At 43.5% G+C, this 19,040-nt stretch overlaps 4 protein-coding genes across 4 annotated transcripts; 2 read left to right on the forward strand and 2 right to left on the reverse strand.

Annotated features, from left to right (window-relative positions):
* The first annotated feature begins 315 nt into the window (after nucleotides 1–315).
* LOC148166569 (nose resistant to fluoxetine protein 6-like) lies at nucleotides 316–2,975 on the forward strand. The gene is made up of 9 exons (XM_088048907.1): nucleotides 316–531; nucleotides 576–1,032; nucleotides 1,087–1,163; nucleotides 1,208–1,407; nucleotides 1,457–1,798; nucleotides 1,844–2,034; nucleotides 2,081–2,504; nucleotides 2,552–2,663; nucleotides 2,708–2,975. Exons 1-9 carry the CDS (start codon nucleotides 375–377, stop codon nucleotides 2,731–2,733), a joined length of 1,986 nt encoding a protein of 661 aa, XP_087905033.1. The 5' UTR covers nucleotides 316–374; the 3' UTR covers nucleotides 2,734–2,975.
* LOC148166570 (nose resistant to fluoxetine protein 6-like) lies at nucleotides 2,772–14,299 on the forward strand. Its single transcript, XM_088048538.1, has 11 exons — nucleotides 2,772–2,904; nucleotides 2,998–3,018; nucleotides 3,230–3,335; nucleotides 3,386–3,624; nucleotides 3,673–3,896; nucleotides 3,943–4,166; nucleotides 4,212–4,288; nucleotides 4,334–4,878; nucleotides 13,391–13,581; nucleotides 13,628–14,051; nucleotides 14,092–14,299. The coding sequence occupies exons 1-11, from the start codon at nucleotides 2,772–2,774 to the stop codon at nucleotides 14,233–14,235; spliced, it is 2,328 nt and encodes a 775-aa protein (XP_087904664.1). The 3' UTR covers nucleotides 14,236–14,299.
* On the reverse strand, nucleotides 14,228–15,928 carry LOC148166571 (TNF receptor-associated factor 3-like). Its single transcript, XM_088048637.1, has 4 exons — nucleotides 15,800–15,928; nucleotides 14,733–15,725; nucleotides 14,536–14,688; nucleotides 14,228–14,493 (listed from the first exon to the last, which is right to left on the reverse strand). The coding sequence occupies exons 1-4, from the start codon at nucleotides 15,866–15,868 to the stop codon at nucleotides 14,293–14,295; spliced, it is 1,416 nt and encodes a 471-aa protein (XP_087904763.1). The 5' UTR covers nucleotides 15,869–15,928; the 3' UTR covers nucleotides 14,228–14,292.
* Nucleotides 15,929–15,979: 51 nt separating this feature from the next.
* On the reverse strand, nucleotides 15,980–18,981 carry LOC148166572 (caprin-1-like). The gene is made up of 4 exons (XM_088048638.1): nucleotides 18,605–18,981; nucleotides 18,218–18,552; nucleotides 17,052–17,256; nucleotides 15,980–17,003 (listed from the first exon to the last, which is right to left on the reverse strand). Exons 1-4 carry the CDS (start codon nucleotides 18,743–18,745, stop codon nucleotides 16,389–16,391), a joined length of 1,296 nt encoding a protein of 431 aa, XP_087904764.1. The 5' UTR covers nucleotides 18,746–18,981; the 3' UTR covers nucleotides 15,980–16,388.
* Nucleotides 18,982–19,040: the final 59 nt, after the last annotated feature.

The following is a 19,040-nucleotide window of genomic DNA, read 5'->3' on the forward strand; positions in this document are numbered from 1 at the left end:
CCAAGAATTGATCGCTTAAATGTAGGCAACCAATAATACACCATAATGTTTAAGGAGAATCGACCAAAATAGTTTATATTTACTGAGGCTTTAATTGTCTTCATTCAAAGTCGAAACTATGGCAATGACACACTTAAAACGCCACTCTATTGATAATTGATAAGAACTAAAGATGTTCATCCTTGATAACGGCTGGCGCATTCTTCCGATATCCAAATCACAACAATTTGACGCCTGTAAATCTAATCTGATGAAGCAATTAAACGATTTCGTTTCGATAAATGATATCCAATAATTATCATTCTCTTATCAGATTTTAATTCAAACGAGTGTAGCAGTCACACTTGTAAGGCTCAGAGAGTCGAAGCTTTACCATGAAACTACTTCTGTTTTTTGTTTTTTTCCTGGGGGCGCAATGCCGTGCCGAAACAATCTGCGACATTTTGGGGCTGCAGTCTCTCGGCTCTGTAAGCTACGATTGTCTCACTCAACTACAAGTGGTGTGTGACCACCCGGAAATGCTATGGAAAAGTAAGTACCAATCCTCCACTCTTCAATCTTTCATTTGGCTGTAGTGTTTGACGCGTCGTCCAAATTCCCAATTAGTGGAATGTCGTACAGTAACAACAGAGATTTGGGGAACTTCGACGAGTGCATTGGTATCAATTTAGAAACGAACGAAACCAGCGTAAAAGGGAAGTACTGTGGACTTAGCGTCGCCATCGTCTCCCCTTTGCCTCCAATTCCAAGCCCTTTTAACATGGCGGTTAAGCCGAAATCCCTAGCTCAAGTCCCCACGGTTAAATACCAAAGAGATTTAAAAGAGCCCAGAGATGGAGATCTTCCTTTCACGCTCAGTGTGCTGTCGCTTTGCGTTCCTGATAAGTGCACCCCTGAGGAAGTCGGCCACTTTTTTATCTGGGGGAGCATTTCGGAAGTTTTAAACCTATCGATTGTTAACTTTGCTCATGAACTGCCTTGTATGACTAAAGACTCCAACACCACGTTGACTGGGGGCGATGGTTCCTTCATGTAAGTCGTGTCTTAAGTTGTACTATTTTAGCAGATTTTGAGCTGTTGTTTTAGTACGGTGTTGGCCATCATTGGGTGTCTGATTGTCGCGAGTACCACCTATGACTACCTTCTTCAAAAAAGAGGGAAAAGTAAGTACTACTGTTGAAATGCGGAGTTTCAAGGGTCTTTGCAGAGGCTAAAAACCCCATTTTCCTGGCGTTTTCGTACATGACCAACGGTAAGAAACTTCTTCACGTTAGTAACACCCCCAATCCCGAGCAGATTAAGTGTCTCGCCGGAATGAGGTTTATAAGTATGATGTGGGTCATCACCGGTCATGGATACGTCGCCATCGAACAAGCTCCTTTGGTCAACTACGCAGAAATCGACGATGTGAGTCTTTGGTGGTGTTAAACTACCTCAACTAAACTTCAATTTGCAGTACCAAGACAGGATGAACATGCAGTACCTAGCATCAGCCCCCATTGCAGTAGACACGTTCTTCTTCTTGTCCGGCTTCGTCCTCACTTTCGGTTATTTGAAAGCAGCGGTGAAAATACCCCCGTTGGTACAATTAATCCGTGTGCCCATGATGATCCTCCATCGGTATCTTCGTTTAACACCCGCTCTGGCGATGGTGTTCTTCACAGCTATTACCATTTTTAAATTAACAGGGAATGGACCATTGTGGGGCGTAGTCTCTCAATTAATGTCCAAACAGTGTACGGACCATTGGTGGTCTTTCTTTCTATACGTCCAAAACTACGTCAATTACGAAGACATGGTAAGTGACCAAAGAAGTGATCGGTTTCACGTGGGTTTCTTTTAGTGTTTGAGCCACTCATGGTACCTCTCCGCCGACATGCACATGTTTATTCTAGCACCTTTTGTGTTGATCCCCATTTCTTTCCTTACCAAGAAGCGGCGAACCAACTGGGTGTACATCGGTCTAAGCGTGTTAATCGTAATTTGTATAATTTTCCCGATGGCCATCCGCTTCGCTGACCACACCATCAAGAAGTACAACTCCGCGGTGTCTCAACTCCTTCTAATTCTTTCGTTGCAGCGTCTACGACACTCACTCACGGCTGAATAATTACCTGATTGGAGTCCTCCTGGGGGTGATAATGAGAGACCCGCGATTCCAGAAGTTCCCTTTTTCCAAACTAACGAATCTCGCGATCTGGTGCTTCGTTCTTAACATCTGCGTGGCGTTCAATCTGATCTACCACAGCATCCTCCGGGTGTACGATCACACGTCCGACACGTTGTTCTTCGGTTTGTACCGCCCCATATGGTGCCTTTCTTTGTCGTGGATGGTATATTCCTGTCACCACGGCTATGGGGGTTTTATCAACTGGTTGTTGTCGCTCCCCATGTTCCAAGTGGGGGCGCGTCTCTCCTACTGCATGTACCTCTTACACGCAATCGTCGAAATGTACTTCATCGGGTTGCTACGAACTCCTTACTACTGGGCCGACTACATGCTGGTGAGTTTAAAGAACGATACGATTCCTTCTAACATTTTTTTTCTTAGTTTTATATCTGGTGCGGCCACTTCATCGTCACCGTCTTGTTATCAGTAGTCTGGAGCTTATCCTTCGAGTCGCCTATGATAGTCATTGAAAAGTTCATTTTTGGAGCTTCTGGTAAGGAGTGTTAAAGTCTCCACAAATTGCATTTTCTGTTTTAGGACGACCAAAAAAGAATGTGGCGTAACTGATATAAGAGCTTTGCGATTAATCACTTGTGACGGGATGATTGGTTTTGCCGGTTTAATTAGTTTATCTGTGTTAATAACAATTTGTGATAATACGCAATGTGAAGTGTCTGTGATAGGGAAAAAATTGATTTTTGAGTGTTTTTGCACACCTGGAAAGGCTCGAGGACGTAATAAAATAGTTTAAGACATCTGGGTCTTGATGTATGAAAGATAATAAATAAATGGTGCTGAAGTTCAATCAGTTTTTATTTAACGATTAGACAATAAAAAGATATTAAAACGTTAGTTATTTGCATATTATAATTAGTTTATTATGTAAGTCTTTTTATGTAATTTACCAATGATACGGAAGTGTTTTTTTGGACTTAAAATAAAAAACGATGATCGAGGAACTGTGTCGTTTATTAATATTTAACTCTTCTTTTAAAGTGTGATTTGCATTTCAACGTCCATTGTCAGTGCTAAAAATACGATAATTATCTGATTTCAAAGTTCTTATCAAAACGACTCTTGCATACAATAGCACTTTTGATACTCACCAGTGGCGGGTCAGAACAAAACGCGCCACTCCACGTCCCACTTCAGGACTCTTCTCATTGTGTTACGCCACTGCCTAACATTTCAAAAATGATTACTTATACTGATTAGAAGAGATATCACCCAAAACGATCGCGATAAATTCCGCAATTACATTTTTTTGGAGTACTCATGCTCAGTTTTCGCATTTACGACGATGTTGCGTTCGCTCTGCCTCCTCCTCTTCCTCTTAGCGACAACCTCCGGACAAAACTCCTGTGAAGAACTTGTCAAAAATGCAGTTAACGTCACCGAGCAGTGTTTGAAGCAGCTGAAGATTGTTTGTGACAACCCCTCGCTGGGATGGAGGTGTAAGTAAACGCCACACGTCTTTAACAGTTTTAACATTGTGGTGTTAGTCTACGACGCGTCCTCGAAGTTCTTCACTCCAGGAATGACTTATAGTAATGTGATTGACTACGGGAACTTCCCGGAGTGTTTGGCGATTGATTACAAGGAAGGCGAGGAGCACATCATTGGGAAGTACTGCGGGTTTGCTGTTATTATACCCAACATTCTTCTTCATCCCCAAAGTAAGAAGACACGGGGGGAGTTTGACATGAATTCGATAGCACCAAGAATGGTACCAATCGCTCAACACTCTACAGTCTTAATATAATTAATTTTAGTTTAGTAAGAAGATTCCGCAGTTGAGAGACGATTTTAACATCACCGATGTCGTGCTATCGAAGTACTCGTCTTGTGTTCCAGACGCTTGTACCCCCAGAGAAGTGGGAAACTTTTTCCAATACAGTTCAATTCCAATTTTCTATTATACAGACCAACTAGTCAACATCCCGTGCGAAACTGTTAATTCAAACCACGACTTTGAAGCGGGCGACATTGCAGTGATGTAAGTCTTTGGATTAAAGGACCGAACTAACGTTTCTGCTTCCAGAACAATCTTCGCCATCATCGCCGTGTTGTTAATTATAAGCACAGCGTACGATGCGTGGTGTCAGAACTTCAAACAAGGTAAAAAGTGGCGCGTCACTCCTTTAACCAACTGTTTGGTTTCAGAGCCGTACCATCCTCTTTGTCTCGCGTTTTCCGTTCTTTACAACACGAAGAAGCTCCTTCAGATTAGTACAAACACCACTGAACAAATTCAATGCTTCAACGGCATGCGCTTCATTAGCATGATGTGGGTGTTGGCTTTCCACGGCGTTTCAGTCTTCCAATATGGGGTTGTGGGTATTGTAAACTTCCCAGAGGTGCAAGACTGGAATAATAACATCTCCAATCGCTACATTCTCTCCGGACTGCTTGCCGTGGACACGTTCTTCTTCATTTCAGGGTTTCTTCTCGCGTTTAGCTACATTAAAACAGCCACCAGTCAGTCGTTTGTTGAGCAAGTTAAGAAGGTACCGAAGATGTATCTTCATCGCTACTTGAGACTTACCCCATCAGTGGCGGCTATGTACTTGGTGACTATTACCATCTTCCGGTTCTTGGGGAGAGGACCCATTTGGACTTTCATCGCGAATTTCATGAAGGACGCCTGTAAGAAGAAGTGGTGGGAGTTCTTTTTGTACGTACAGAATTACACAGATCCTGATGGAATGGTAAGACTCGGTGGTCTTTCACTGGTGTTACTGTTAAGTTTGTAACGTTTCTAAAATGAGAACAAGGTCATTTATTAAGATTTTTATGAATTAGGGGATAAACGCGAGACACCGCTGGTATGGGAGGCGATTTTGGAGTCCCATAAATGCCTGGGTACTTTTCCACCGTTGACACGACAACATCAGTGTTCAACCTAAAATGAATAATAGTCTAGTAAGTCTCCACAGTTCAAAACTTACTATTATCGCGTTTATCTTCTCTATCTTTTCCTCGGCTCCAATCCTAGGGGAAGTTGGATCAAGCCTTTGCCCCAAAAATTTCGTATGTTCGCCAGGAAGGGGTTGGTGAGGCGCAGACCACCCCTGAGCGTTTTCGACTGTCCCTCCGGAAGGTGTTGGCACCCTTCCGGTGAATTTCAGAGCCCACGTTCCTTCTTGTATCGTCGCACCGAACCCAGGGCGACTCGGTGTGGTTTAAAGCCCCTTTATGTGGTCCAGTCCAGGAATTCGTCATGACTGGTTCCCTACCTTTCTCTAAATCCCTACAACAACCGTTTTAGTTTTCAAGATCAACCCCCTCGCGACTACTATGTTAAATAACAGTACCACTTACCAACTTACGTTTATTGCGGATGTCCGCCAACAATAACAAACAAACATAACCTGTCAATCACGACCCTTTGACAAGTGCGACATTGAGAACGCCCGCGGTACTCGCGCAGAGGTCGGAATCTTCTTATCATCCCCGAAAACGCAGGTAGTGCCACCTACGATTCCTCGTGGCCTTTCAACTCTCTTTTCCGTTTTGGGCTTCGAAGGAAGCAGACGTATTATCTTACCTTTTACCGTCTAAGCACTTCCTAGTACTATTTGAAGTCCCGTATTTGCGGTTAAGAACCCCAGAACCGCATTAGGTATCGTCCACCCTCAGAGAGGGTCGCACGGACGCCTACGACTCTCGCACAAACGACTACCCGAATCTCGCCGGTACGCCCGTAACACCCTTGCCCGTCGCCTTGAGTCCCCGATCGACCTCGTGGAGTAGCCGAGACTTTCTCGCCCGCTAATAACCATCCCGAGCGGCCACATCCAGCCCGGACCAGACGACAGAGGCACCTGGAGCGTTCCCGACGGCGATAAGTACCTTTTTTGCGATATTATTGTTTAATTGCGTCACCGCCTGAGTCGTACTATCGACGTCACCGACAGCGTGTTATCTAGACTCTATCGAGAGTCTCGCTGGCCTGTAACCTGATTTTATTAACTTCCTCTTGAGTTCAATTCAATTAATCATCATTATTTTTAGTATTTAACTTTTTTATAGTCTTTCTGTAAACCAATCACAGCTGTGACACGGTAACAAACCTGTCATTTAAATTTAAGTAACCAACATCACCTAAAATTTCACCAATTGTTAAGTTCATATTTTTTATTAAAACCAAATTTTTTAAAAACCATTTATTTACTTCTGAGTAGCATTGAGCGACTTGGCTACTTTAAAAACCAAACTAAGTTCTTGGCGCCCATTCTCTCTGACCCACGACACCAGCTCACCAAAGGCTATAAGAGCACCGGTGCGGTGTCACCTACCGACCTTTTTTTTGAAAGGTGTGACACAAGATTTTGGCGCCCAACGTGGGGCCCGATTTAACTTAATTTTTTTGTCAGGCAAGTAGGCCTAGTTTTCGTTAAGTCAAGTATCTATTTTCAGTATTTTTTATAAATAATAGAATCAGTAACAGGCTTTACACGAACATGGATGTAATAATGATTGTACCGGAATATCTGTCGGAGGCGGAGGTTAACTATGAACTTCTAATTCGGCGAATTAAGACTAAACGTCCTATTGAGGAAAAAAGGCGCTTGTTAGAACATGAACTGTTTAAGGAGAGGTCAAATCCAGTTCATTTCTCTACAAAATATCTTATCTTTGAGTCAGACATTCGCGAAATTTCCTCCACTTTGGAATCGGTAACGACCCTCATCCTTGAATTCGGTTCAGGACCGCCGGGTGACTCCTTGTGCCGCCGGATTACCTCGAGACTGAATCATGTTCGCGAGCGAATTTTGCGAGTACCCATTCCGGTTGAGAATAAAGATGCAGCCCTCGAACAACGTGACGAACTGTATGCTACCGCTCTCAAACTCGAAGCAGACCTTCGAGATTGTCTCTTGTTGTCGCCAGCGACTCCTGTGAATCCGTTGCGTCCGTGGTTTAACTCTACGACGATGTCTTTTACCGATGCCGCTAAACTCCCTTCAACTAAATCGGTTCCCGCTTTTAAATGGGGAATTTCTTACTCCGGTATGCCGCGAGATAACTTAATCTCTTTCCTAGAGCGTGTTGAAGAGTTGGCTCCTGCTAGAGGATTCAGCGAAGCGGAATTATTCGCGTCTGCGGTAGATTTCTTTGACGGACCAGCCTTACAGTGGTATCGCAAGTGGAAATCGTCTTTTACCAATTGGAAGTCCCTCAAGGAGGCCTTAAAAAAAGATTTTCTCCCTAGCGATTATGACGAACTGTTGTGGGCTGAAATACGCCAAAGGCAACAACACCCGGACGAGCCAGTTTGCATTTTTGCTGCCGTGATGGAAACTCTGTTTAACCGTCTTATTGAACCTGCTTCCGAAAATATTAAAATTAAGACTTTGCTTAAGTTAGTTCGACCCGAATATGTAACGCCTTTAGCTCTTCAAGAAATCCCGAGCGTAGACGAACTAATTTCCTTATGTAAAAGACTGGAGAAGTCATTTGATCTTAGATCTTCGGGAACAAAACAAAAATACCGACTAATAGAGCCTCAGTTGCTGTCTTTAGAAGCACACCCGGAAAATCTCGTACCGTCAACATCAAGTCCCTCTTCTAAAAATAAACAAACTCCAAAAAAGGTCCCCAATTCGTCTCCGGGAAACAAAGTGACCAAATGCTTTAATTGCGGAGGTACCAACCACTTTTACGCCAGCTGTACCTTACCTAGGAAACGTTTTTGTTATCGTTGTGGTACCCCCGACGTTACCGTATCTAGTTGTCCTGCGTGCAAGTCAAAAAACTAAGCATGGGTGCGACCCCCAGGGCTCGCACCAAAGTTAAAACATCTCCTACTGACTGGACTTCCTGGTTAGAACGCGTGCGGAAATTTTGTAAACCCGACAAAAAGTCAACTTCAGTAAACACCGTCTTTTTGCAGCCTTTAAGAGATAATCGACCTCATGTCAAAATTTCGATAAGCAGTAAGCTTATGACTTGTCTTCTCGATTCCGGTGCCTCTAAGTCAATTATCGGCGCGAAAGGACTTTGGTTATTGAAACGTCTCCAACCTTCCCAGACGAAATCACAATTTCAACTTGCTCGAACCGCGGACGGAACCGTGCATAGTATCGATTCAGAGGTTGAAGTGGAAGTGTCTTTTTCGAGTGTAACTAAATTGATGACTTTTCTCGTAATACCGTCCCTTCAACACTCCATCATCCTCGGAAGCGATTTTTGCCTACTATTCTCGTTAAAGTTAGACTTTCTGAATAAAACGTGTGTACCTCAGCAGAACTCCGTGCCTATCTTTAATATCGAGTCAAAAGATGAGTTACCGTTGAATGAAAACCAAAAAGCGCGAGTCGGTGAAATTGTCGAGAGATTCCAACTAATCGGTGGCGATAAAATAGGATTAACAAATAAGTTGATTTTGACCATCGATACTCAAGACGCTGCGCCATTTCGACAGTACCAGTATCCCTTATCGCCATTCATGCAACAGAAACTTAACCAGGAAGTAGACGACATGCTCAGACTCGGCGTTATAGAACCCTCTAAGAGTCCGTATTGCTCCCCCGTCTTATTAGTTAAGAAACCCTCTGGAGAGTACCGATTTTGTTTCGACGGTCGCAAGCTGAATTCGGTTACCAAACATGATTCCTATCCCTTACCTCGCGTAGATCGCATTTTGAGTCTCTTACGTGACGCCAAATTTATCAGTTCTATCGATTTGAGGAAAGCGTTTTGGCAAGTCCCACTGTCCAGTGAGTCCAAGGAAAAAACCGCTTTTGCTGTCGCGGGTCGCGGACTTTTCCAGTTTAAGGTCATGCCTTTCGGTCTTCGAAATAGCGCACAGAACCTACAAAGAGTGATGGACACCATCTTCGGTCCCAAATTCGAGCCAAATGTCTTTGTTTACCTGGACGATTTAATCATCATCTCGGCTGATTTTGAGACTCATATTCGACTATTAGAAGAAGTTTTAGCGCGATTGAAAGACGCCAATTTCACGATAAATACGGACAAATGTAAATTCTTCCAAAACTCCCTCAAATACCTCGGTTACATTGTCGATTCTGAAGGCCTAAGAACAGACCCGGAAAAGGTAGCATCCATGATCGCTTACCCACAACCGACCACCACCACGGAAATTAAGCGCTTCATGGGACTTTGTAGTTGGTACCGTCGTTTCGTTCCAAATTTCTCGTCACTAGTTGCCCCAATTAATGAACTGTTGAAGACTAAGAAGAAAGGTCAAAATATTTCGTGGAACGCTGCAGCCGATCAGGCATTTAACGCCATCAAAACAGCCCTAAGCTCAGCTCCGGTCTTAAATTCTCCAGATTTCTCCCAGCCTTTTGTAGTGCAGTGCGATGCGTCCGATGTCGGTCTAGGAGGAGTCCTTGTTCAAAATATTGCGGGTAACGAACGTGTCATTTGTTTTGCCAGTCGTTCACTTTCTAAAGCCGAACGGAATTACTCTGTTACCGAACGAGAGTGCCTAGCAGTCATATTCTGCGTCGAAAAATTCCGTCCCTACATCGAGGGTACTCGATTTACAGTTGTTACCGATCACCACTCTCTACTTTACCTTTTTCACATGAAAGAACCTACTGGTCGCTTAGCTCGTTGGATTCTACGATTACAGCAGTTCTCGTTTGACATAGTCCACCGGAAAGGAAAATTTAATATCGTTCCTGACGCTTTATCACGTATACCGGTCATTGAAAATGTAGATCGTACCGTACTCCCGGAACTTGCCTTGATTAATATCGAACCTGGAGAAAATGACAAATGGTATCGCAAGATGGTACAAAAGGTCAACAACAATGCCGATGACTACCCTGACTGGCGTGTACAAGACGACAAATTACTGAAACTTCGCGAAAATCGAGATCCGTTAAACGCGAACTACCGTGAATGGAAAATCGTCGTACCCAAGTCTCAACGCCATACCGTGATTCGTTCTTGTCATGACCCTCCGGAAGCCGGACATTTAGGAGTTTTTAAAACTCTCAGGCGGATTAGAGAAAATTATTTTTGGCCAGGTATGCGAAAAGACGTTATCAAGTATGTGCGTGCTTGCAGAATTTGCGCGTCCCAGAAAGTTCCGACTACGTCTCCCTTTGGTCTCGCGGGCCGTGAAAAGGTCGTACATTTTCCGTGGCAGATAATTGCGATAGATTTCATGGGTCCATTTCCTCGGTCAAAAGCCGGACATCGTTACCTGTTAGTAATTTCCGATTGGTTTTCTAAATATTCGCTATTGTTCCCTCTCAAGAAAGCTACGGCAAAACCCGTTATAAAATTGCTGGAAGAACGAGTTTTTCTTATCTTTGGAGTCCCTCAATTTATCATGGTAGATAATGGTACTCAATTTATCGGAAATACCTTCAAAAATTTCGTTAATTCCTATAATGTAGAAAAAATCTGGTATAACGCAAAATACCATCCTCAAGTTAACTTCGTCGAGCGGAATAATAGAACTATTGGCGCTTGCATTCGGTCATATGTGACAACTCACGATACCTGGGATCTAGAACTGCCAAAAATTCAATGCGCGATTAACACAGCTTGTCATGAAAGCACCGGTTACACCCCATCCTTCCTTAATTTTGGACGACATGTACCGTTATCAGGTGACTTTTATGATTCTTACGATCTTGACGACGAAGAACTCGACCTCACCACTATCGATAGGCGTGATTACGCGGATAATCTCGATCAGTTACGTGAAGTCTTTCGTGAAGTTCGTGTCAATCTCAATAGAGCATATCGTCGACAATCATCTTATTATAACGCTTCCCGTCGCGACCAAGAGTTTAACGTTGGCGATCGCGTATGGCGGAAAAATAAAACTCTCTCATCAGCTGTTGACCGATACATGGCTAAATTAGCGCCTCGATATGTTCCTGGTACCATTACGCAGAAGGTGTCCAGATTAGTTTACCGCATCCGCAACGAAGATGGCTCGGACGCGGGTAAATGGCATGTAAAAGATCTCAAGCTCTATTATGATGACGATGTTACCGACACGGACGATTCGGACAGTGAATCGAATTCGACCCAAGATACCGAAAGTTCAGACTAACTTTTTTCTCCCTCGTTCTCTCATTTATTGCCGTTACTGTCAACTTCTCATTTACCTAAATTAAAATATCTGTCAACCTACCGCTAGGACGTTACCGACGTTCTTTTACCGAAATTACCGTTATTTAATCTACCGACTACCTTGGACGATACCGCGTCCTCTTATCGAAATATTCCTGGTCGATTAAATTATTTTTCCCTACGATTAAAACTACTCTACCTCATTTACCGATTTTTTTTCTCGCGCAAGGTATTATCTAGCCTCATGCTACAGACTAAATTGCGAACAGTCCTTGACAAACCCCAATTTTGACCCCTACCGATTTTGACAGTTTCCAAAAAAAAAAACGGAAACTACTGATTTTGACCCTCCCGAGGCGTATGGTACGCGCAGATACCGACACTGTTTTGCTTTTAATTGTCACATGACACAGATGTAACGACCTTTAAGACGCGGATTTACGGAAATTTTACCGGATTAATAGATTGGTTACAAAGAGTTGATTATTGTAGAGCTTTTCTCTTCCTGACGACAGATTATTTTAAGAAAAAGACTTCATCTTTTTCTTCTTTTTTGGAAGGGGGCAGTGTAACGTTTCTAAAATGAGAACAAGGTCATTTATTAAGATTTTTATGAATTAGGGGATAAACGCGAGACACCGCTGGTATGGGAGGCGATTTTGGAGTCCCATAAATGCCTGGGTACTTTTCCACCGTTGACACGACAACATCAGTGTTCAACCTAAAATGAATAATAGTCTAGTAAGTCTCCACAGTTCAAAACTTACTATTATCGCGTTTATCTTCTCTATCTTTTCCTCGGCTCCAATCCTAGGGGAAGTTGGATCAAGCCTTTGCCCCAAAAATTTCGTATGTTCGCCAGGAAGGGGTTGGTGAGGCGCAGACCACCCCTGAGCGTTTTCGACTGTCCCTCCGGAAGGTGTTGGCACCCTTCCGGTGAATTTCAGAGCCCACGTTCCTTCTTGTATCGTCGCACCGAACCCAGGGCGACTCGGTGTGGTTTAAAGCCCCTTTATGTGGTCCAGTCCAGGAATTCGTCATGACTGGTTCCCTACCTTTCTCTAAATCCCTACAACAACCGTTTTAGTTTTCAAGATCAACCCCCTCGCGACTACTATGTTAAATAACAGTACCACTTACCAACTTACGTTTATTGCGGATGTCCGCCAACAATAACAAACAAACATAACCTGTCAATCACGACCCTTTGACAAGTGCGACATTGAGAACGCCCGCGGTACTCGCGCAGAGGTCGGAATCTTCTTATCATCCCCGAAAACGCAGGTAGTGCCACCTACGATTCCTCGTGGCCTTTCAACTCTCTTTTCCGTTTTGGGCTTCGAAGGAAGCAGACGTATTATCTTACCTTTTACCGTCTAAGCACTTCCTAGTACTATTTGAAGTCCCGTATTTGCGGTTAAGAACCCCAGAACCGCATTAGGTATCGTCCACCCTCAGAGAGGGTCGCACGGACGCCTACGACTCTCGCACAAACGACTACCCGAATCTCGCCGGTACGCCCGTAACACCCTTGCCCGTCGCCTTGAGTCCCCGATCGACCTCGTGGAGTAGCCGAGACTTTCTCGCCCGCTAATAACCATCCCGAGCGGCCACATCCAGCCCGGACCAGACGACAGAGGCACCTGGAGCGTTCCCGACGGCGATAAGTACCTTTTTTGCGATATTATTGTTTAATTGCGTCACCGCCTGAGTCGTACTATCGACGTCACCGACAGCGTGTTATCTAGACTCTATCGAGAGTCTCGCTGGCCTGTAACCTGATTTTATTAACTTCCTCTTGAGTTCAATTCAATTAATCATCATTATTTTTAGTATTTAACTTTTTTATAGTCTTTCTGTAAACCAATCACAGCTGTGACACGGTAACAAACCTGTCATTTAAATTTAAGTAACCAACATCACCTAAAATTTCACCAATTGTTAAGTTCATATTTTTTATTAAAACCAAATTTTTTAAAAACCATTTATTTACTTCTGAGTAGCATTGAGCGACTTGGCTACTTTAAAAACCAAACTAAGTTCTTGGCGCCCATTCTCTCTGACCCACGACACCAGCTCACCAAAGGCTATAAGAGCACCGGTGCGGTGTCACCTACCGACCTTTTTTTTGAAAGGTGTGACAAGTTGTAGTGTATAAATCCGACGTGGTACCTTTCCGCGGACATGCAGATGTTCATCCTGGCGCCGTTGGTGCTCATTCCGATGGCGCTCTTCATTAAGAAGAAGTTCAAGGCGGTACTCGGGGCCATGGTGGGTCTTACCGTTCTCTCCATCTTAATCCCAATGTTGATTCGGTACAACGTCGACAAAGCCCCTGGAAAGTAAGAAGCGGCGTTTATTCCACCTCAGAAACTCTTATTTTTTTAGTATCTATACGGCGCACGAACGGTTTAACAATTTCTTGATCGGCATCACCTTTGGAGCCATCATGCGATTGTACAAACACAAACCCTTCATTTTCTCTCCTCTGGTTAATTTGATTCTTTGGGTTGTGGTTCTGGTGGTGTCACTCTTCTTCAACCTCTACTGGTTCGACGTTTTAAGTAATATGAACTTGTTGAAATACACCCTCTTCATGGGTTTCTACCGCCCCGTTTGGTGCCTCTGCCTCGTGTTTATGGTGTACTCCTGTTACCATAACCATGGAGGATTAGTCCAGTGGCTCTTAACACTCTCTGGTTTCCAAGTGTTGGGAAAACTATCGTACTCCATGTATGTCGTCCACTTTCTCGTTGAACTTTACGCTGGAGGAATCCTGAAGATGAACACTTACTTCAGCAACTACTTCTTGGTAAGTTAGTTAACCCCCACGCAAGCTAATAAGACTTCAGTTTTATAACTGGTGCGGCCACTTCATTGTAACCATGCTGCTGTCAGTTGTGTGGGTCTTGGCCTTCGAATTTCCCATGCTGACCATCGACAAGTACATTCTTGGCGACGTCCCGAAGAAGAAGCCGCAAACCGACAGAGAGTGAAAAACGTGATTTTATTGATACTCAATATCTAACAGTTATGTTAATAAATTATTACAACTACAAAGTGGTTTCTGTGGTGAGCTTCCGGTTCTGGTCGATCCGCAACTCTAAGAAAATCTGCTCGTCTTTGAGATGGTACGGCTTCTTGAGAGTATCATGCGGGATGAAGATGTACGAAAAGGACGACTCCTGCGGCTCTTCGTTCTCTTCATCTCCGGTTTCGCGTTTGGCCACCACGCGTTTAAAGAAGTTCCTAGGCTGAGAAAAAAAGATTAAGACGTTGACAACATTTCATCTTACATTTTCGGAGTTTTCTTGGTCTCGGAGGGTCACAGTCCCTTCGATCTGACAGGGCCACTTCAACAAAGGGTCGTAATCGCCCTTAAGCACGTGAAGGGAGAGTAGAGCGTACCGGTCCTTCCACTTCTTGAGCCCATTCAAATACGCTAAAACCTGTATGGTGTTAAACTCACTTCTTCACTCAAAGAAACACTCACCCTGACTTTGTACCCAAAGTCGTGCGTGTACAGAATGGGGCTCTTCAGCACAGTGTTAGATTCCTTCGCCTTTGTTAACTTGGTGGTGAAATCGGTGATTCTCCAGATAAGATGACCAGGAGATGTGGATTTGGCGTCTGCAGACGCCAGATCTTCGAGGATCTCCAAGTCGAGTTTGATCTGATCGAACTCCTCTTTGGTCTTCTTAAACTCGCGTTCTTGGATTGAGAGTTTGTCGTCGGTTTCGGACGCGATCTGGCTGATGGTTTTCAGATCGAAGACCACGCTGACGGTTTTGGCTTTCTGTTCGTCCGTTGTCTGCTTCAATGTCTCTAGGTCTTTGTGGATTTCGCTGATGAGGAGTTTTTGCTCGTTCCAGAGCGCGCCCACTGTCAAATTCTCGTGTTCGAACACGTCTTTGATCTCGTTCAAGTTCTTCGCGAATTCGAGATTCGCCTGGCGGTTGTAGTTCTGTTCTTGGAGGAACGTATCCATGGCTAAGCTTATATCCATCTGGAGTTTATCCACCACCATGAGTTTCTGTTGTAAACTACTCCAATGGTACTCGTTTTCGTTCCGACTCTTCTCCAGCGAAGCTAAAGTCTGTTGTAACGTCTCCAGTTTGAAATCGACGGCTTTCTTCCACTCGAGCAGCAACTGGTTTTGGTATTTTACCCTGTCAAAGTCTTGATTCTTGCGCGGATCGTAAGTATTCGAAGAAGTTAACTCGTAGTTTGCTAATCTCGAACTGAGCTTCTGGAAGTCGCGTTGGAGGCGGTCAACCACGTCGCGGTTAGATCCGTTGGTTCTTCGGTCCAAAGAAGTGTCATCGTAGGTTTCAATAGTGTCGGTTGTTGTGGTAAGACGGGTCATGGATCTTCCAGGTCTGTTTTGGCACTCCTTCATGTGAGCTTGCATTTCCGTGCGGGGGATGTAAGAGCCGCATTTGTGGGGGCAGGGGATGAGAACATTGCCGCAAACGGAGGTGTGGCCCTGGAATAAACAATCAAGTTATCTGGGTGAAGGTTAAATATAACGTTGGGGTTACGTAACAAGTTTTTTCTTACCATTTCGGTGTCATTTTCGATTTTTTTGTGGCAGAAATAGCAGTCAAACGATCTTTTGTGTCGGTCCATAATAGTCACAGGTCAACACCTTAACTCTCGCAAACATTTCCCCACTCGTTTCTGATAAGATTAGAGTGATAATGAATGTTTGGAAATGTGTCAGAAAAAATTGATACAAGGTTAATTTGCATACCAGCTTTTATTAATCCAATTAATTATAATTAATAAAATTAATAATTTCCAAGGTAATCAAATACTAGAAAATTTTAGAATAAACATATCCTAGCTTCTAGGTAATCGATACTGAAAAGGTACAAAAGAAAATAACTAAAAATTGAAAAATCGGTTTAATGCCAACGCAGTTGTGCTGTTTTTAACGGATTAACACTAAAATGTTAAGCAGATATTCCGATGGTTGGAGCGAACCCACCGTCCACACTCCTCTCACTGGTCACTCCATCACTTCAAGTTTACACTCCTAAGAAGAACCAATACAATTGACTTTAGTGACTTACAATAAATTTCTTAATTATAACTAAATTAAATAAAAAAAGAGGACTAATATCGGGTTCTCGGTGAAGTCGTCGTCTTAGTTATGCCTATTCCCTGGTCTAGGTCCGTTCCTATTTTGTCTAGGCCTGTTACTGTATCCATTATTATTTTGATAATACGATTGGTTATTCGGTCTCGGTGGGCGGTTCCCAGCCGCGTTATTCTGCTGTTTATGCACCTCCTCTTTATGCGCCTCCTCGATCCCGTTATTCCCCGTCACTGGAATAGGTTGCGGTGGCAAATTCGTCGGGATATTCTGGAAGAGAGGCGGCAAAGGAATCGGTGGTGGTGGCGCAGCTACAAAAGTTTGATTCGTGAAAGTCTGGCTCGGAATTTGTTCAGGCGGAGTGTCAATCTCCGACTCCTGCAGAAAGAAGAAACTCCCCGTTCCCAACATGTCCGTTATGGGTCGCGGTGGCTGCTGCTGCTGCTGCTGTTGATAAAACATCTGCTGTTCGGGAGTCATCGTTGGATCGATCGGAGGCTGTTCCGTTGGCGGCTGTTGCATGATCGGTGGCGGCAACGAATCGATCGACAACATCTCCATGGGTGGGAGCGGTTGAGGGGGTTCCTGGGGAGCGACGGGATCGTGACTGACGACTTCCGTTGGCGCTACTTCCGGCTGCTCACCCTCGGCGAAATTCTCGAAGACCTTCAAACCACTTATTATCCACTCTGATGGTACAAAGAAACGACTTACGGGAACTTGGTCGAAGTAGCCGCTTTCGTGGATTTTTCCAAGAACTTCCTTGACTTGGCTGTAGGTGCCTCCAAAGACTTCTTTGGGTTTGCCGTCTACGACGGCCAGAAGGTGCTCAGCAGCTGCTTGGACTTCGTTCGTGAAAGCTGTTGGGTTTCCAGCTTCGTGTTTGGGAGTCACGGCAGGATATAAATCGTCCAAGAGTCTAGAAGAATTTCAACAATTTCAAATATAAACAAAAAAACAGACGCTCCAGGTGCGTAAACATCGCTGACATTAATTAGTTTTTTAATTAAACAGTTGTCGGTTCATATAAAACTTTTTTTACGTCTGTCGAGACAATAAAACGTTAATTACAAGTTGTTAGAAGAAGAATTAGGTGCATTACAAGTTTAATGAAACAACATCTGGTATTGTTTATTAATTATTCCGTTTAACAAACGTCAAAAGATGATAAGCGCGTTATCAAATCGAGTATTACAAGTGAATAAATCTGTTAATTCCAATGTAATATCATAAATATGTCAATATAATGTGATTCGTTCAGAGTCCATTTTTGTCATTCTAAATCCAGGAAATGAAATCTCAAATTTGAAATTTAGAATCTACAACAATGAAGGTCAAAAAATAAATTTGTAATTTATAGGCAGTGTTTTTTTTTTAAATTTTCGTTTTAAAGAGTACTTTTCAGAAAAAATACAAAAAAATTAAAAAGACAAATTCAATAAATTTTTTGTAATTTTTGAGAAACACCGTTTTTTTTTAAATTTCGCCATTATTTATTATTTATTTTATTTTCTCAAAAAAAAACTTGTAATTAATTCTGCCGAATGAAGCCAATTTTTTTTTCTTCTTTAAATTGAGTATGTAATCCTGTAAAACCGTTTAATTGCATTTTTTTTTGTATAACAGAGAAGACATTGAAAAAAATGTGAACGAAAACAACGAAACTCTGTTTTGATCCAAGTGTCTTGGAAATAGTCAGTGCTACCAACAGTTTTCAAAATTCATAGGCCGATTATGCCAACTTGAATGTTAAGACCACTAAAAGAAAAAGCAATTCTGGCCTTGAATGTAATGAAAAAGAAGCTTGTTTGTGACCTTGAGATAACAAGGTTCAACGCCCCATTTCCACAACAAAAAAGTGGCCATGGCCCCCTTCTTACTTGAGATCGCCTTCAGTGAGCTGCGCCGCCCCGTTCCGTCCATGTAGAAAGTCCTCCCTCACTGACTCATTTCCCATTTGATTGAGAGCATCTTGAACTAACAGAATTTCCCTGAGCCGCGCCAATTCGGCTTGGTTCTTCGCCGCCGCCTCTTTCTTCGCCTGTTTCTTGGCCTCTTTCTCCGAAACCACGGCGATTCCTAGGAACTGTTTGTAGATGTCTCTCGCGAATTCCAGCGTCTGCATCACCTCATTGTATTTCGCTACGGCAGTCTTCTGGTCGGCGTTGAGCTCCTTCCCTGCGTTCTGCAGGTCCCTGTACGATTCTAATTTGGCCTGGAAAAAAAACGTGGAAAATTACGGGTGAAGTGGGGGCTTAATTACCAACTTTTCGTTTTTCGAGGTTCCTAATTTTATGCTCTACGAGGGTTATAACTTGTCTCAGAGGCGTCGAGGCGCCCGAAGACTCGGAAAGAGTACTTTCGGGGGAAACTTGCTTTTCCACTTTAACGGTGGCCGCCGATGGCATCGTTTTTAATGTTTTTAGGGGGTTAACTGAACACGGACTGGAATTCCCTACTTTTGAGAGTAGGGCACTTGTTTGTTGAGGAATTTTTTCAACAGAAAGTAACACAGGGAAACGTTCGAGAACTGTTGACAGCAGACGTAAATCGTAAAAGCAAAAACGATTCACTCCATCGAAAAGCCGACACTGCACTGGCGGAAGCCACACGCCACCATTACTCCGATGCCATTGGTCGGTTTTAACGGATGTGACTCTGGAGCGGGAAATTCAAATGATGCTAGTTTACAAAATGTCAAAA

The sequence above is a fragment of the Gnatocerus cornutus genome, unplaced genomic scaffold (genome assembly GCF_029298725.1).
Source record: "Gnatocerus cornutus isolate USDA-ARS CGAHR unplaced genomic scaffold, icGnaCorn1.1 ctg00000023.1, whole genome shotgun sequence".
NCBI classification, from domain to species: Eukaryota; Metazoa; Arthropoda; class Insecta; order Coleoptera; family Tenebrionidae; genus Gnatocerus; species Gnatocerus cornutus.

Bases quoted from the DNA above. Each gene is read 5' to 3' on its own strand.
- LOC148166570 (XM_088048538.1), top strand. From the start codon at position 2,772: ATGATTGGTTTTGCCGGTTTAATTAGTTTATCTGTGTTAATAACAATT. The intron at 4,167-4,211 runs GTAAGTCTTTGG...TTCTGCTTCCAG, and splicing joins GCGGGCGACATTGCAGTGAT to AACAATCTTCGCCATCATCG. The intron at 4,289-4,333 runs GTAAAAAGTGGC...GTTTGGTTTCAG, and splicing joins GTGTCAGAACTTCAAACAAG to AGCCGTACCATCCTCTTTGT.
- LOC148166571 (XM_088048637.1), bottom strand. From the start codon at position 15,868: ATGGACCGACACAAAAGATCGTTTGACTGCTATTTCTGCCACAAAAAA. The intron at 14,689-14,732 runs GTGAGTGTTTCT...AACACCATACAG, and splicing joins ACTTTGGGTACAAAGTCAGG to GTTTTAGCGTATTTGAATGG. The intron at 14,494-14,535 runs GTAAGATGAAAT...TTTTTTTCTCAG, and splicing joins ACCAAGAAAACTCCGAAAAT to CCTAGGAACTTCTTTAAACG.
- LOC148166572 (XM_088048638.1), bottom strand. From the start codon at position 18,745: ATGCCATCGGCGGCCACCGTTAAAGTGGAAAAGCAAGTTTCCCCCGAA. The intron at 17,257-18,217 runs GTAAGAAGGGGG...AAATTCTTCTAG, and splicing joins CTCACTGAAGGCGATCTCAA to ACTCTTGGACGATTTATATC. The intron at 17,004-17,051 runs GTAAGTCGTTTC...AGTGGTTTGAAG, and splicing joins GCTACTTCGACCAAGTTCCC to GTCTTCGAGAATTTCGCCGA.
- LOC148166569 (XM_088048907.1), top strand. From the start codon at position 375: ATGAAACTACTTCTGTTTTTTGTTTTTTTCCTGGGGGCGCAATGCCGT. The intron at 1,408-1,456 runs GTGAGTCTTTGG...TTCAATTTGCAG, and splicing joins ACTACGCAGAAATCGACGAT to TACCAAGACAGGATGAACAT. The intron at 2,664-2,707 runs GTAAGGAGTGTT...TTTCTGTTTTAG, and splicing joins GTTCATTTTTGGAGCTTCTG to GACGACCAAAAAAGAATGTG.